This window comes from Hemitrygon akajei, chromosome 18 (assembly GCF_048418815.1).
Source record: "Hemitrygon akajei chromosome 18, sHemAka1.3, whole genome shotgun sequence".
NCBI lineage: Eukaryota > Metazoa > Chordata > Chondrichthyes > Myliobatiformes > Dasyatidae > Hemitrygon > Hemitrygon akajei.
This window is the reverse complement of record NC_133141.1, coordinates 54,109,599-54,127,658: the sequence shown is the minus strand read 5'-3', so window position 1 is coordinate 54,127,658 and position 18,060 is coordinate 54,109,599. Positions and strand designations below refer to the sequence as shown.

General features: G+C 40.7%; 1 protein-coding gene across 1 annotated transcript in view; it reads left to right on the top strand.

Moving 5' to 3' along the window:
- asic2 (acid-sensing (proton-gated) ion channel 2) overlaps positions 1-18,060 on the top strand; it is a 601,924-nt gene that overhangs the window by 405,461 nt on the left and 178,403 nt on the right. The window contains exon 3 of the mRNA XM_073071683.1: positions 393-543. Coding sequence (XP_072927784.1) covers positions 393-543 — 151 coding nt within the window. The remainder of the gene's footprint in view (positions 1-392; positions 544-18,060) is intronic.

Below are 18,060 nucleotides of genomic sequence, written 5' to 3'. Positions count from 1 at the left end.
CAGAATTGTGTAATACAATTTCACTGGTGTAATACCTCCACAAAATGGAATTCCAGGCAAAATTATTTGGATAAAATAGTTCCATCTTGCTTGTTAAAATGAACACCAGTTACCTATTACCATTTGTGAAGTGCATTTGAATAACAATAATGGACTGTAAGTGGTATATGATTCAATCTGTTAATAATAAATTTGGCACGAATGCGTACTCTTTGAAGAGTTTTATTAAAGTTATAGGTGGAGCAGGTTAGAGTATAATCACCTCAAGTAATACATCAAAGTTCTAAATAAATAAAAGCAAATTGATCAAAGTAAGGTCAATATAAATGTAAAGTATTGTGAAATTAAAGCACATGGTTCGATTATGTAAATGTATTTTATTTTTCCTTTAGGTTTTTACCAGATATGGAAAGTGCTACATGTTTAACTCAGGAAGTGATGATAAGCCTCTACTGACCACTGTGCAAGGCGGGACTGGCAATGGCCTTGAGATTATGTTAGACATTCAGCAGGATGACTACTTGCCAGTGTGGGGTGAAGCTGGTATGATGATTTCCTCCTATTTAAACAATTGTAAAGCTATAGCAATGTAACTACCTTTTATAATGTAAGGAAATTATTTTTGAGTGTGTGCATCTTATACGGTTTTTTCATTATTATTACAATACTTGGAAATAGGCCAGCATTTTGTTTGAAGTGAACAGTGATTGTTCCACGTCTGAGAAATTCACCGAGGTACCTCAACTTCTATTGTTTTCATCCATAATTCAGATCAGGATAATGTTAAATGTTTTTAGCTTCCAAGACAGAAAAATGCCTAGATAAAATGTAGATATACAGTACTGTGTAAATGTCTTGGGCACATGTTAAAAAAAACTGTGAAGCAAAGATGCTTTCAAAATAATGAAATGAAAAGCTTCTAAATATCAAAAAATTACTTTAAAGAGCAGCAAACTGTAGAAAACTAAATCAAATCAATATTTGGTGTGACCACTCTTTGCTCTTTAAACTGCATCAATTCTCTTAGGTACAGTATTGTGCAGTTTTATTAGAAAATCAGCTGGTTGGTTGTTCGAAGCATCTTGGAGAACTTGTCACAGATCTTCTACAGACTTTGCTGTCTCGTTGTTTCTGTCTCTTCAGGTAATCCCAGACAGCCTCGATGATGTTGAGATCAGGGATCTGTGGAGGCCATACCATCTGAAATCATTAATAATCTAGAGTACCTAAGACCTTTTCACAATACTGTAACAAATGCAATAATATTATTCTCCTTGTGAAAACATTTATAAGTCTTATAAAGCCAGGAACATTATTTTCCATTATTAGATTTAATCAGTTTTGTTTATAATTAGGTGCTGATTCTTTCCCCCATAACATACTGTATATTGCTGGAATTAGCATGAGCTAATGGCAACATCACAAACAATGAAGTTCTGCTGCAGACAAGTTGACAGTACCATTCCTTACAAGGAGGATCTAAATGTCAAATGGCAATTGCATGCAGTTTTTGTGTTCAGTAACAAACATATTTAACATTGCTATGATAGCTTTCTTTCAAAGCTGATGAATGGCTTTTGTTCTGCACCAAACAAGAAATGCAGTTGTCAGGTATTTTATTTCATTCCCAGGAAGTCGTCGACAAGTCCCTTGGTCACAACTTAGGAATTTGCTGGCTTTTGGCAGGTATTTCTTGGATCCCCTGGGTAATTACCCAGAAACTTCATGGGCTCCAAGACTTCCTCCCACAGGATTATATTCACTATTACTTATTACAATGCAGAAGAAGGCCATTTGATCCATCAGATCCGTACCAGCTCTAGACAGATTAATCTCACCAATCCAATGCTCCTTCTTACTTCCCTGTAGCCTGGAACTTATTTGGTCCCACGTGCCAAATTCCCCCTTTTTTATGACCTTCTTTGCTAAGCTAATTTAAGTAACAAATAACCATAAGATATAGGAGTGGAATAAGGCCATTAAGCCTATCAAGTCTGCTCCACCATTTCATCATGGCTGATCTAATTTTCCTCTCAGCCCCACTCTCCTGCCTTCTCCCCATATTCCTTCATGCCCTGAGCAATCAAGAATCTATCAGCCTCTGCCTTGAACATACATAAGACTTGGCTTCTACAGCTTCCACAGATTCACCACTCTCTGTCCAGAGAGATTCTGCCTCATCTCTGCTCTAAAATGATATCCCTCTATTCTAAGGCTGTGTGCTCTGGTGTTAGACTCTCCCATCATAGGAAACGTCTTCTCTAGATCCACTCTATCTAAGCCTTCCACTACTCGATAGGCTTCAATGAGGTCTCCCCTCATTCTTCTGAATTTGAGTGAATACAGGCCCAGAGCCATCAAACACTCTTCATATGACAAGCAAGTTCAGTTTCAGTTTTGTGAACCTCCTATAAACCCTCTCCAGTTTCAGCAAATCCTTTCTAAGATAAGGGGCCCAAAACTGCTCAGAATACTCTAAGTGAGGCCTCACTAATGCTTTATAAAGTCAACATTACATCCTTGCTTTTATATTCCAGTCCTCTTAGAATGAATACTAACATTGCATTTGCCTTCCTCACCACCAACTCAACCTGAAAATTAACCTTTAGGGAATCCTGCATAAGGACTCCCAAGTCTCTTTGTACTTAAGGATTTTGTATTTTCTCTCCATTTCAAAAACAGTCAGCTCTTTCATTTCTTCTACCGAAGTACATGACCATACACTTCCTGACACTGTATTCCATCTGCCACTTCTTTCTCCATTCTCCTGATCTAAGTCATTCTGTAGCCTCTCTACTTCCTCAAAACTACTTGCCCTTCTACCTATTGTCATATCATCTGCAAACTTTGCAACAAAGCCATCAATTCCATCATCCAAATCAATGACATACAACGTAAAAAGAATTGGTCCCAACACAGACCCCTGTGGAACACCACTAATCACCGGCAGCCAACCAGAAAAGGCTCACGTTATTCCACGCTTTGCCTCCTATCAGTCAGCCACAGTGCACAACATCAACTGATTCTCCTTTCTCTATCCTGCTTGTTATTTCTTCAAAGAATTCCAACAGATTTGTTAGGCAACATTTTCCCTCAAGGAAACCATGCTGACTATGGCTTATTTTATCATGTGCCTTGGACCTGATCCTGAATAACCAACTCCAACTTCTTCCTAACCCCTGAGGTCAGATTAACTGGCCTATAATTTCCTTTCTTCTGCCTCTCTCCCTTCTTGAAGAGTGGAGTGACATTTACAATTTTCCAGTCTTCTGGAAACATTCCAGGATCTGGTGATTCTTGAAAGATCATTACTACTGCCTCCACGATCTCTTCAGCCACCTCTTTCATAATCCTAGGGTATACACCATCTGGTCCAAATGACTTATCTATCTTCAGACTTTTCAGTTTCTGAAGAACCTTCTACCTGATAATGGCAACTTCACACACCTCTGAACCCTGACACACTCAATCGTAGCATACTGCTCATGTCTTCCACAGTGAAGATGATGCACCTTTCCAGCAGTGTCTCAGTGTTCCGATATCCACTTTCAAACATTACTTTATACCTCGTCAGGGATTCCAGTTATACTTGAAGCCTGTGATAGAAATTCAATGACTCCCTGTATAGTGTTTTAAAGGTAGTTTTAGAAGGGAGGAGATGAGCACAATAAGCCATTTGAGGGTCCACTATGAGATCCTGGCAGTAACTATAAGAATGGGATCCTGGCAGTGACATTAGCAGACTGGGTCCCAGCTGTGGCTGTGCTTTGTCTTTCTGCTTTGAGGCAGTTTTGTCCATGCCTATTGCTTCATGGGCCTGGAGTTTGAACTACTGAGAGAATATCACACTATTGGTGGCAGTAGCTCTCCCATTAATTTCCTAAGGTTTGGGAAATATTTGGCAATTCAAACTTAAATGAGCAAGGTCTGCAGATATTTGCAGCAAAGCTTTATTCCAAACATGCTGCCTTTGTAACTTTGGTTCCTGGGCACTATTGGAACAGTTAAGTAAAATTAGTCATGTGAAAAACTCCTTAATGTTCTGAAAGCAGTTAAGGAATAATTTTTCACAGGCTGATTTCAAATGTGACACATATTGCATTGTGGGCACTAGGGTCAGGAATTATGGTCATTCCTGACCCTAGTGCCCACAATGCAGGGGTCATTCACCTCGTCTTCGAGGTGGATGACCTTAGGATACCCTGCTTGATTGAAGGACCATGACTATGGTCAAATCAGGGAACTTGGGTCAATTAAATATAGATCCTTTCAATAGCACTAATGATAATTTTATCCTCCACTGAATGAAATCCAGCAGATGCAATAAACCTGAAATAAAAAATGGAAAATGCTTGAAATAGTCAGCAGGTCAGGGATCATCTGTGGTGAGAGAATTAATGTTTAAGGTTGATAGGCTTCCATCACAATTGAAAGAATTTAAAAGCCAAACAGAAAGGAGATGCTGGAAATAAAAAGCAGAAACTGCTGAAAACACTCAGCAGGTCAGGCAGCATCTGTGGAAAGAGAAAAGGAGTTAATGTTTTGGGTGGAAGACCCTTCACCAGAAATGTTAACTCTGCTTTTCTTTCCATGCTTGCTGCTTAACTTGCTGACTGTTTGCAGCATATACTGTATACCCCAAGGGAAGTATTAAAGTTAAAGCCAAATTTATTGTCATATGCCAAGTACATATACTGTATGCACAGGTGCAATGAAGAACTTTCTTGCAGCAGCAACACCAGCAACTTGCAACATTAAGCAGGCTTCACAAAAAAAACATGAAGAAATTATATACAACTTGTACAAGAAAAAACACAAATAGAACAAAGGAACAAAGACCATTTTAATGCAAAGGAAGCAGAGTGGTCATAGTGTCTAACTGTAGCAGTGATTCGAGTTTGTCAGTTAGTTCAAGAACCAGATGGTTGAATGGAAGTAGCTGTTTTTGAACTTGGTGGTTTGGGGCTTCAGGCTTCTGTATCTCCTGCCTGATGGTAGCTGCTAAAAGTTAGCAGTACAAGAGAAAATGAGAAAACCTATTAAGACCGAGCAGGAGTAACTTACTGACACAAGAAAATTACAGGAATTACCACATTCTGTTAGATTTCATATTATCTGGATGAATCTGCAATCACTTCACACAAGAAAATAAAACCATAAAATTAATTTGAATGGTAACAAAGTAAGACTTAATTTTCCCCTTAATATAAAATTTCTTGGCACTGAATGAGTAGTAGATTCATTAGTAGCAGAATCTTTATTGAGATTCATTTGAATATTTAATTATAAATTAGATATGGACAGTACATTTTAATAGTACTATTCCCTCATGCCAATATAGAAATAAGAGTAAGCTTTAATAAAATCGGTGTTTTAATGATATTGAAGCTTTTGAAAGTAGTAATAGGGTCTGAGAAGCTTAACATGAAGATGAAAGATGTACCAATAATTGAAAATATTTTATTGTCCTTTCAAAGGCAGAGTTCAGCAAAACTGATAGACTGGGACTGTTTACCCTGGAGCGAAAGAAGCGGAAGGGTGACCTTATGAAGGTTTATAAAATCCAGGGGCATAGACAAAATAGACAGTTACAGCCTTTTTGCCAGCGTAGAGGAGTCTAAAACTGGAGGGTACTGTATATGTTAAAGCTGAAAAGGAAAGGATTTAAAGTGGACCTGAAGGGCAAGTTTGTGACCAAATCATCTTAATCAGTATGGCCAAAGAGCTTGTTTCTGCACTGTATCACTCTACTACTCTATAATAGAAACAATAAATCCCTGACACCTATGATTCTCGGTCATCTTATTTGAACGTTTATATTTTCCCTCTGTATTTTGTCACCTTACAGCCTTTGGAAACAATGCAATAAATTTATCTATTATTTTTAAGAACTGTCAAAATATGAGATCTACACTACCTGAGATTTGCTGTGCTATAGTTGCCTCCAGCACACCATCACTCATTGTGTTCTCTCTCCCTGCTTTGCTGGTCTTTCCCTCCTACCCCTGGTCATTCCACCCTCTAAACATTTCTCCTGCCCTTTCTGATGATTCAAGCTGAACCCACCTTCTGGCTCCTCAAGATCTCAACTCTTCCTATTGCCTGCCTTCCAAGTACACCCCATTACCAAAGTATGCCATCTGAACACTGCACTCTCCAAAGCATTTGGCCCTGCAGGCAATGGACCTTGGTCTTCCAACCCCCAGTCTGACTTCCATGAATTAAAGTGGAGTTTGACTGTGGATCTTATTCTTGCACTGCTCTGAATCGCTTCTAAATGTACTGATTAGATTCCAATAATAGAAAATGAATGGAATCCATTAAGGTAAGTTATGTTTTTGAACTATTGCTGGGAGTGTATAACCATGCAGAACAGTCCTTTTTGCTTAGGATTTCTCTACCTCTATTGGTTCCAGCCCCCACTAATTCCATTCTCCCTTTTTCATCTCCTTACCTTAATACTGGCGATCTGTTTTTCTGATGGAGGTATATCACAGATGTCTGTCCTTGGCCTCCTCCATTACCAGGGTGAGGGTAAATGTAAACTTCATATTCTGCTGATAAGTGGAAGAATTCTGCTCTTTTAGGTAACCTGTCCCTTTCTCCCCTTGTCTGCCAAATTCATCCTACACGCATCCATCTGCACCCTCCCCATCATCTAGTTTCTTTGCCCTCCGCCTAATCCTTCAACAAAATGTCTATGGATGTTGTTTGACCTGCTGAGTTCCTCCAGCAGTTTGTTTTTGCACTTTAGACTTCTGAATACCTGGCAACATTAATTAAAACTGAGTGGGACTTTAATAACACCCCAGCATAACTTTCATGTCAGCTTCTTACCAGTCACTGTAATGTTTTTTGTACAGTCAAAGGGAAGACAAATAGCGGAGACAGATCAGATTTTTTAAAAATGATGTGAGGCAGCTTTAGAAGAAAATGACACAGATCAACTTCAGCAGAAAGAAATGGTATAGAACAAAGACATCACAACAAAAAGGGAAACAACGAACCAAAAGCAGAGCTGACCACGAACACCAGTGAAAATGACTTTGATCAATAAGACATATGGCAGGTGTAAAGAAATGCACTGGTGATTTCTTTCTGTTTACGATAAGCAAATCTGAGGGTCTAATGATAATAGAAATTAATATTTTCAGATAGTGCACTCTTTCTATAAAGTACTCACTTCCTATTTAGGCATCACAAGAACACCTTGAAAGATCTGATACTGCACACCTAAAATCCTTTGTGGTGTATCCCCAATCTCATCCTTATCTTAGAGAACACCAAATTCTTCAAAATCTTCAAATTACATTATACTTTTCTTGTAAACTCTTCTCTGGACTATATAATTTTACCAATTTAGATTTCTAGAAAAAACATTAATGAAACCGCATCACATCTCATAGCTAACAACACCATAAGATGATTGTAATATATCTTTAAGTTTTTTTCATGGGTCACGTGGTGCTTCTTAGATAATGTGAGCTGAAAGTCTGCAGCAAGTTTCAATGGTCAAGCCACAAATAGTCTTTCGGAAACACGAATAAATCTATTCCTCTTTAGATATGTGTACTGTGTCTCAATGCATTCATGAATATATTTCAATGCTAAAACAGTGGCTCTGATAATATAAACAAAATGATGAGAATACTCAAGTAACATCAGCGGAGGCAGAGAAACTCTTAGGTCAATGACTAGTTATTAAAATGTCTGATCAACCCATTGCTTTGATTTCATTATTTCCTCTAGTATGATGTAATCTCAGGTGTTCTTTCCAGTTCTGCACTAGCACTTCATCACACTCCCACCTACAGAACCAGTCTTACATTCTTTTCCAAAAGGATATGTAAATGTGAGGAGAAAAATCATATTTCCAAATTCTAAAATGCAGTGTACATCTTTCAGTGACATTCATCCTTTCAAGTATTATTTATCTGGTTGAATTATCCAGCATACACTGTAACTCAAGAAATTGGTGTTGTGCTACTTACTGTTTTGGGGACTGAGTGCTACTTTGAGTCAGAATCATGTTTAATATTCAGGTGAAATGCTTTGCAACAGTACATTGCAATACATAATAAAAAACAAAAATTATAATAAGAAATATATAATTAAATTAAATAATTGGTGCAAAAAGACAGCAAAAAAAGAGAAGTCAGGTAGTATACATGGATTCATTGTATGAAACTTTGTGTCTTCAGGCTACAGTACCTCCTTCGTGATGGTAGCAATGAGAAGAGGGCATGTCCTGGATAATAGGGGCCCTTATTGACAGATGCCACCTTTTTGAAGCATCACCTTTTGAAGGTGCCCTCAATGCTGGGGAAGCTAGTACCCATGGCGGAAGCTGGCGGACTTGGCAACTTTCTGCAGCTTTTTCCAATCCTGTGCAGTGGCACCTCCATGCCAGATGGTGATACAATCTTTTAGAATGCTCTCCACGGTATATCTGTAGAAATTTTGAAGAGTCTTTGGTGACGTACCAAGTCTTTTCAAACTCCTAATGAAGTATAGCCACTGTTGTGCCTTCTTTGTAATTGCATCAAAACGTTGATCCCAGGGTAGATCTTCAGAGATGTTGACACCCAGGAATTTGAAACTGCTCACTCTTTCCTCTGCTGATCCATTGATGAGAACTGATATGTGTTCCCTTGATTTTCCCCTTCCTGAAGTCCACAATCAATTCCTTGGTCCTATTGACGCTAAGTACAAGATTGTTGTTTTGACACCACTCAACCAACTGATCTATCTCACTTCTGTACATTTCCTCGTCATCATTTGCTGTGCCAGTGTTGATTGTCAGTGAGAAGGATCCACATTAACTGTGGTCTCCCAGTGAGGACGTCAAGGATCCAGTTGCAGAGGGAGGTACAAAGGCTCAGGTTTTGGAGCTTGTTGATTAGAATTGAGGGTGTGAGGCTGTTGAATGCTGAGCTGTAGTTAATATACAGCGGCCAGACATACAGTTGAAGTCAGAAGTTTACATACACCTTAGCCAAATACATTTAAACTCAGCTTTTCACAATTCCTGACATTTAATCCTAGAAAACATTCCCTGTCTTAGGTCAGTTAGGATACCTACTTTATTTTATGAATGTGAAATGTCAGAATAATAGTAGAGAGAATGATTTATTTCAGCTTTTATTTCTTTCATCACTTTCCCAATGGGTCAGATGTTTACATACACTCTGTTAGTATTTGGTAGCATTGCCTTTAAATTGTTTAACTTGGGTCAAACGTTTTGGGTAGCCTTCCACAAGCTTCTCACAATAAGTTGCTGGAATTTTGTTCCATTCCTCCAGACAGAACTGGTGTAACTTAGTCAGGTTTGTAGGCCTCCTTGCTCACACACGCTTTTTCAGTTCTTCCCACTAATTTTCTATCAGATTGAGGTCAGAAATGATGTCATGTCTGGTTCATCCTTGGGAGCAATTTCCAAACGCCTGAAGGTACCACATTCATCTGTAGAAACAATTGTACGCAAGTATAAACACCATGGGACCACGCAGCCATCATACTGCTCAGGAAGGAGATGCGTTCTGTCTCCTAGAGATGAACGTACTTTGGCGCAAAAAGTGCAAATCAATCCCAGAACAACAGCAAAGGACCTTGTGAAGATGCTGGAGGAAACAGGTAGACAAGTATCTATATCCACAGTAAAACGAGTCCTATGTCGACATAACCTGAAAGGCTGCTCAGCAAGGAAGAAGCCACTGCTCCAAAACCGCCATTAAAAAGCCAGACTACAGTTTGCAAGTGCACATGGGGACAAAGATCTTACTTTTTGGAGAAATGTCCTCTGGTCTGATGAAACAAAAATTGAACTGTTTGGCATAATGACCATCGTTATGTTTGGAGGAAAAAGGATGAGGCTTGCAAGCCGAAGAACACCATCCCAACCATGAAGCATGGGGGTGGCAGCATCATGTTGTGGGGCTGCTTTGCTACAGGAGGGACTGGTGAACTTCACAAAATAGATGGCATCATGAGGAAGGAAAATTATGCGGATATATGGAATCAACATCTTAAGACATCAGCCAGGAAGTTAAAGCTCGATCGCAAATGGGTCTTCCAAATGGACAATGACCCCAAGCATACCTCCAAAGTTGTGGCAAAATTGCTTAAGGACAACAAAGTCAAGGTATTGGAGTGGCCATCACCTACCTCAACCTGTTGTGTATGTACCAGAACAGCACATCTAGAACTGACAGTCACCTTTACCTGTTGTGTATGTACCAGAACAGCATGTCTAGAACTCAGTCACCTTAATCTGTTATGTATGTACTAAAACAGAATGTCTAGAACACAATCACCTTAATCTGTTGTGTATGTACAGTTGAAGTCAGAAGTTTACATACACCTTAGCCAAATACATTTAAACTCAGTTTTCCACAATTCCTGACATTTAATCCCAGAAAACATTCCCTGTCTCAGTTCAGTTAGGATCACTACTTTACTTTAACAATGTGAAATGTCAGAATACTAGTAGTGAGGATGATTTACTTCATCTTTTATTTCTTTCATCACTTTCCCAGTGGGTCAGAAGTTTACATACACTTTGTTAGTATTTGACGCATTGGCTTTAAATTGTTTAACTTGGGTCAAACGTTTTGGGTAGCCTTCCACAAGGTTCTCACAGTTAAGTTGCTGGAATTTTGTTCCTTTCCTCCAGACAGAACTGGTGTAACTGAGTCAGGTTTGTAGGCCTCCTTGCTCGCACACGCTTTTTCAGTTCTGCCCACAAATTTTCTATCGGATTGAGGTCAGAGCTTTGTGATGGCCACTCCAATACCTTGACTTTGCTGTCCTTAAGCCATTTTGCCACAACTCTGGAGGTATGCTTGGGGTCATTGTCCATTTGGAAGCCCCATTTGCGACCAAACTTTAACTTTCTGGCTGATGTCTTGAGATGTTGCTTCAATATATCCACATAATTTTCTTTCCTCATGATGCCATCTATTTTGTGAAGTGCACCAGTCCCTCCAGCAGCAAAGCAGCCCCACAACATGATGCTGCCACCCCCATGCTTCACAGTTGGGATGGTGTTCTTCGGCTTGCAAGCCTCACCCTTTTTCCTCCAAACATAACGATGGTCATTATGGCCAAACAGTTCAATTTTTGTTTCATCAGAACAGACTACATTTCTCCAAAAAGTAGGATCTTTGTCCTCATGTGCACTTGCAAACTGTAGTCTGGCTTTTTTATGGTGGCTCTGGAGCAGTGGCTTCTTCCTTGCTGAGCAGCCTTTCAGGTTATGTCGACATAGGACTTGTTTTACTGTGGATATAGATACTTGTCTACCTGTTTCCTCCAGCATCTTCACAAGGTCCTTTGCTGTTGTTCTGGGATTGATTTGCACTTTTCGCACCAAAGTACGTTCATCTCTAGGAGACAGAACGCATCTCCTTCCTGAGCAGTATGATGGCTGTGTGGTCCCATGGTGTTTATACTTGCGTACAATTATTTGTACAGATGAATGTGGTACCTTCAAGAGTTTGGAAATTGCTTCCAAGGATGAACCAGTCTTGACATCATTTTCTGACCTCAATCCGATAGAAAATTTGTGGGCAGAACTGAAAAAGCATGTGTGAGCAAGGAGGCCTACAAACCTGACTCAGTTACACCAGTTCTGTCTGGAAGAATGGAACAAAATTCCAGCAACTTACTGTGAGAAGCTTGTGGAAGGTTACCCAAAACGTTTGACCCAAGTTAAACAATTTAAAGGCAATGCTACCAAATACTAACAAAGTGTATGTAAACCTCTGACCCACTGGGAAAGTGATGAAATAAATAAAAGCTGAAAAAAATCATTCTCTCTACTATTATTCTGACATTTCACATTATAAAATAAAGTAGTGATCCTAACTAACCTAAGACAGGGAATGTTTTCTAGGATTAAATGTCAGGAATTGTGAAAAACTGAGTTTAAATGTATTTGGCTAAGGTGTATGTAAACTTCTGACTTCAACTGTAGATATTGCTAGTGTCCAGGTGATCAAGGCTAAGTGGAGAGCCAGTGAGATTGCATCCGCTGTTGACCTATTGTGGTGATAGACAAATTACAGCAGGTCCAGGCCCTTACTTAGGCAGGAGCTGATTCTGGCCATGACCAACCTCTCAAAGCACTTCATCACAGTAGATGTGAGTGCAACTGGGCAATTGTCGTTGAAGCAGCTCACCTTGCTCTAGGGCACTGGTATGATTGTTGCCCTTTTGAAGCAGGTGAGTACTTCCATTTTTAGCAGTGTGAGATTGCAAAACACACCCACCAGTTGCTTGGCACAGGTTTTCTGTGACCTACCAGGTACACCATCAGGGCCTGATGCCTTGCAAGGGTTCACCCTCGTGAAAGATGTTCTGACGTCTGCCTCAGAGACAGAGATTACAAGGTCACCAGATCTTACAGCGATTCACACAGGTGTAGTTCTATTCTCCTTTTCAAAGTATGCGTAAAAGGTATTGAGCTCCTCTGGGAGTGAAGCATCACAATCATTCATAATGTTAGGTTTTGCCTTGTAGGAATAATGGCCTGCAAACTCTGCTAGGAATAGTCTTCTGTAGGTCATACCTCGGCTTGTATAATTTTGCATCACTGGTCTTGAATGCCACAGATCTAGCCCTTAGCAGACTATTGGTTCACAGCTTTTGGTTTAGGTATGTCTGGTATGTTCACATAGGCACACACTCATCTGCACAGGTCTTGATGAAGTTGTGGACAGCTGTGGCATATTCATTCAGAAATGAAGATGAATACCTGAATACTGTCCAGTCCACTGACTCAGAGCAATCCTATTTGTGCTCTTCTGCCTCCCCTGACCATACCTTCTTGGTCCTCACCACTGGTACTGCAGTCTTCAGTCCAGGATCAGAATTTCCAATGTGCAGGCTAAGCATTCCTGATGATGGTATAACAATGATCAAGTATGTTGGCTTCCCTGGTTCCACAGGGATATGTTGGTGATAGTTGTTCAGAGACTTCAAGCTTCCCTGGTTGAAATCCCCCAAGATGATAGAGAAGGCATCAAGCTCCGCTGTTTCAGGACTGCTGATCATAGTGCTCAGCTCCTCCATTGTCTGTCTGATGTGGAATGCACACCCTTTCTGGAATGATGGTGGAAAACTCCCTCAGCAGATAAACTGAATGAAACTTGACTACCAGATGTTCCAGATCGGGTGTCCAGGAGTGAGATGATGAGTTAATCTTGAAGCACATTCCCTCCCCTCTACCCTTTAAAAACTCAATGGGCCTGTCTTTGCGGAGAATGGTGAAGTCATCCAGCTGCAGCACTGCATCCAAAATGGCGGAGATGAGCCATGTTTCCGTGAAGCAAAGGAAACCGTAGTCCCTGATGTCCCTCTGGTATTGCAATCTAGCTCAGATCTCCAATCTTATCTTCCAGAATCACATTTTATGCATCTAAGCCCACCCACCATATTGCTAAAGGCAATGGCACATCTGATGCTCTTGCAGGTAAGAAGAATGGATTGAGGACAGATTATGACATTGATCAATGCACAATGCTGCTTTCAGAACAGTAATGTGCACTAGCATCACATGATAAACAGAATTTTTAGCAGCAATGTAAGCACATTAAAATCATTAAATACTGGCAAGTTTATTAGTGATTGTTTTGTAGAAATGGATACAGGAAACTCATGTTTGATATCTACTTAACACATGAAGTTTCTGTAGTCTCCAGGGATCACTGAGGTAAAAGTATGAATTGTAGCCTGATTTCTAAACCTTGGCCATTCATCATTGTTACCAGATATGGAGGCTTTAGTTGTTTTCTCTTTTTGTCTTCAACATAATAGAGTATTCAGCAAGGCCTTCTGATCAGGGCTGGGAGAGGAAGATAGGAATGAAGTAAAGGGAAATTGGTGCACAGAAGGGGCCCCTATCCCAAGCTCTGTCATGTCATGAAGACCTTAAATGCCTTTGAAGTCACAATATTGCAGTCCATTATTTACCTGTTTACTGGAGTGGTCAAAATTGAAAACTTTTGGCTCTTGGGGGGAAATTTTTAATCCTTTGTACTTACTCTGCTCAGTGAGAAAAAGCGTTGGCCAGCAACCATTCGGCATTTGGGATTGATTAGCAATGACAAATTAAAGGAAAGCAGGGGCAAGTGCAGCACCCATTGTCACAGCGGCCATTGTCTGAGTGGACAAAGTCAGAGTGTTGATCTTGAGGCTTTAGCTCTTCAAGGCTTCCACCAAGGGAAGCTTTAGTCAGAGAAAGCAAAGGAAAGAAAAGCTCTAGGTTAAGATTCATTTTCTTCCCTTCTTGATAATCTGCTCAGCTCGGACAGAAGAGGTACCAGGCAGGATAACTGAATGCTCCTCTTTTGGAATGTGGGAAGGCCGGGAGACCTCCTGTGTCCCTGAGGTCTACAACTACAACTGCGAGAAGTACATCAAACTGCAGTTCTAACAATCTGTGTTAAGGTAGATACATTATTGATTCCAAAGGAAATTACAGTGTCACAGTAGCATTACAAGGGCACAGATGTACAAATATTAGAAGAAAAGTATAAAGAATAAAAAATAAGTTATCTCAAGCAGTCTAACGGGAGGGGGTCATCACTTCCCTGGCTATAGGTTGATTCATTATAGAGCCTAATGGCTGAGGGTAAGAACGACCTATTACAGCGCTCTTTGGAGCAGCACAGTTGTCTTCGTCTATTACTAAAAGTGATCCTCTGTTCATCCAAGGCGGCATTGGGATGGTGAGAAATATTTTCCAGAATTGCCAGGATTTTCTGGAGAGTCCTTTGTTCTACCACAGTCTCCAGTGTGTCCAGTTTGACTCCTATAACAGAGCCAGCCTTTCTAATCAGTTTATTGAGCCGTTTGGCATCATCCATGTTGATGCCACTGCCTCAGCACACCACTGCATAGAAGATTGTATTGGTGACAACAGACTGGTAGAACATGTGAAGGAGAGGCCTGCAAACTCCACAGGATCTCAGTCTCCTCAGGAAGTAGAGGCAACTCCGGTCCTGCTTGTACACAGCCTCTGTGTTGGTGCTCCACTCAAGACTGTTATCCAGGTGCACCCCACATCCACATCCTCACCATCAATAGTAACAGGGAGCAGTGTTATTAGTCTTCCTAAAGTCCATCACCATCTCCTTTGTCTTACTGATGTTGAGCTGCAGATGATTCAACTTGCACCATTTGACAAAGTCCTCCATCAGGGCCCTGTATTCATCCTCCCATCCTCCCTTTATACACCCAACTATTGCTGAGTCATCAGAAAATTTCTTCAGATGACCTGACTCAGTGTTGTATCTAAAGTCCAAGGTATACAGGGTAAACAGGAAGGGAGCCAATACAGACCCTGTGGCACATTAGGGTTGTTTATAGCCATGTATGACACACACTTTGAAATAGCACAAACTGTGGTCTGCTAGTCAGGTAGTCCATTATCCAGAATACAATAGATGTGCCATTGAACAAAGCTTTTCCCCCAGCAATGAGGGCTGAATGATATTGAAAGCACTTGAGAAATCATAAAACATGATTATAAAACATTGCTGCCCTGCTTATCCAGATGGGAGCAGGCTCTGTTCAGCAGGTAGATGACAGCATCATCAACTCCAATGTGCTCCTGGTAGGCAAACTGCAGGGGATCAAGGAGTTGGAGTTGGAACTAGCTGAACTCTGGATCGTTCTGGAGGTTCAGGGCATGATAGACAGGACATATAGAGAGGGAGATACACCCAAGGTGCAAGACACAGGAAACTGGGTGACAGTCAGGAAGAGGAAAGGGGTTAAGGAGCCAGTGTAAGGAGCTAGAGTACCCCTGTGGCCAACCCCTCAACAAAAAGTATACCACTTTGGATACTGTTGGGAGGGAGGAACTAAACAGTAAAGTCACAGTGGTTGGGTCTCTGGCATTGAGTCTGCCTCTGTGACTCAGAAGGAAAGGTGGAAGAAGAGGCACGCAGTGGTGATAGAGGATTTGTTCATTAGGGAAACAGACAGGAGGTTCCGTGGGAAAGAGCAAGATTCCCAGATAGTATGCTGCCTCCCAGATGCCAGGGTCGAGGATATCAGCATTCTTAAGTGGGAGGGTGAACAGCCAGAAGTCATGGTCCACATAGGTTCCAATGACATGGGTAGGACAAGTGACGAGGTTCTGCAATGGGAGTTCAAGGAGTTAGGTGCGAAGTTAATGGACAGGAACTCCAGGGTTGTGACCTCAGGATTGCTACCCATGCCATGTGCGAGTGAGGCCAGAACTAGGAAGATTATACAGTTTAATACATAGCTAAGGAGTTGGTGTAGAAGGGAAGGCATCAGATTTTTGGATCATTGGGTTCTCTTCCAGGGAAGGTTGGACTTGTACAGAAGGGACGGTTTGCACCTGAACTAGAGAGGGACTAATATCCCAGTGGGAAGATTTGTTAATGCTGCATGGTGGGATTTAAACTAGTTGTAGAGGGATGGGAAGCAGAGTACCAGAACAGTTAGCGGAGAGGTTATGGAGACAGATGTTGGTAAGACCTCGGACAAAGTTGGAAATCAAAAGGTTGATCATGGTGCAACCAATATCCTGAGCTGTGTATATTTCAATGCAAGGAATATCGTAGGAAAGGCGGATGATAGTGCTGAAGATGATGTAGCTGGTTTACAAACAGACTCAATGTGTAGTGAGGAAACGATGTTGATAGGGTAAAACAGCAGTCAACAGGATGAGTTGCAAAGTAAAAGTGGACAAAATCGTAAAGGGTGAATGCAGGACTGAAGGTATTGTATTTGAATGCACACAGTATACAGAATAAGGTACTTATTGAATTTCCAGCATCTGCAGATATCCTCGTGTTTACAGAATAAGGTAGATGAACTTGCAGCAGAGTTACAGATTAGCATGTATGATATTGTAGGGATCACTGAATCATGGCTAAAAGAAGGTTATAGCTAAGTGCTTAATGTCCAAGGATACACGTTGTATGGAAAGGACAGGCAGGAAGGTGGTGTTGCTCTGTTGTAAGAAATGAAATCAAGTTATTAGAAAGAGGTGACATAGGGTTGGAAGGTTTTAAATCATTGTTGAAAGATCTAAGGAACCGCAAGTGAAAAAAGACCTTGATGGGAGTTGGATACATGCCCATAAACAAAATGACACAACTGTGGCTAAGGAGAGAAATCAAAGCCAAAAATGAAAGCAAAAGAGAGGGCATATAATAGAGCAAAAATTAGAGGGAAGTTAGAGAATTGGGAAGCTTTTAAAAACCAATAGAAGGCAACTAAAAGGGTCATTAAGAAAGTAAAGATGGAATATGAAAGTAAGCTAGCCAATAATATTAGAGAATACCACAAGTTTCTTCAGATATACAAAGAGTAAAAGAGAGGCAAGAGTGGATATCGGACTGCTGGAAAATGATGCTGGAGAGGTAGTAATGGGGGGCAAGGAAATGGTGGATGTACTGATTAATGTACTGATGTGTGGAAGACATGAACAGTATGGTGGAAGTTGTGGTGCCAGAGGTCATGAAGTGGATGAAGATACCATTACTAGGGAGAAGTTTCTTGGGAAAACTGAAAGGTCTGAAGGTAGATAAGTCACCCGGACCAGATGGTGTATACCCTAGGGTCTGAGATAGCTGAGGATTGTGCAGGCATTAATAGTGATCTTTCAAGAATCACTATATTCTGGAATGGTTCTGGAAGACTAGAAATTGGAAACGTCACACCACTATTCAAGAAAAGAGAGGAAACCATGGAAGAAAGGAAACCATAGACCAGTTAGTCTGACCTCAGTGGTTGGGAAGATGTTCAGGATAAAGTCTTGGGATACTTGGAGGTCCATGATAAAATAGGCCATAGTCAGCATGGTTTCCTCAAGGGAAATTCTTGCCTGACAAATCTGTCGGAGTTCTTTGAAGAAATAACAAGCAGGATAGACAATGCAGAATTGGTATTAGTTTTGTACTTGTATTTTCAGAAGGCCTTTGACAAGGTGCTGCACATAAGGCTGCTTAACAAGCTACAAGCCCATGGTATTACATGAAAGATTCTAGCATGGATAAAGTAGTGGCTGATTGGCAGGAG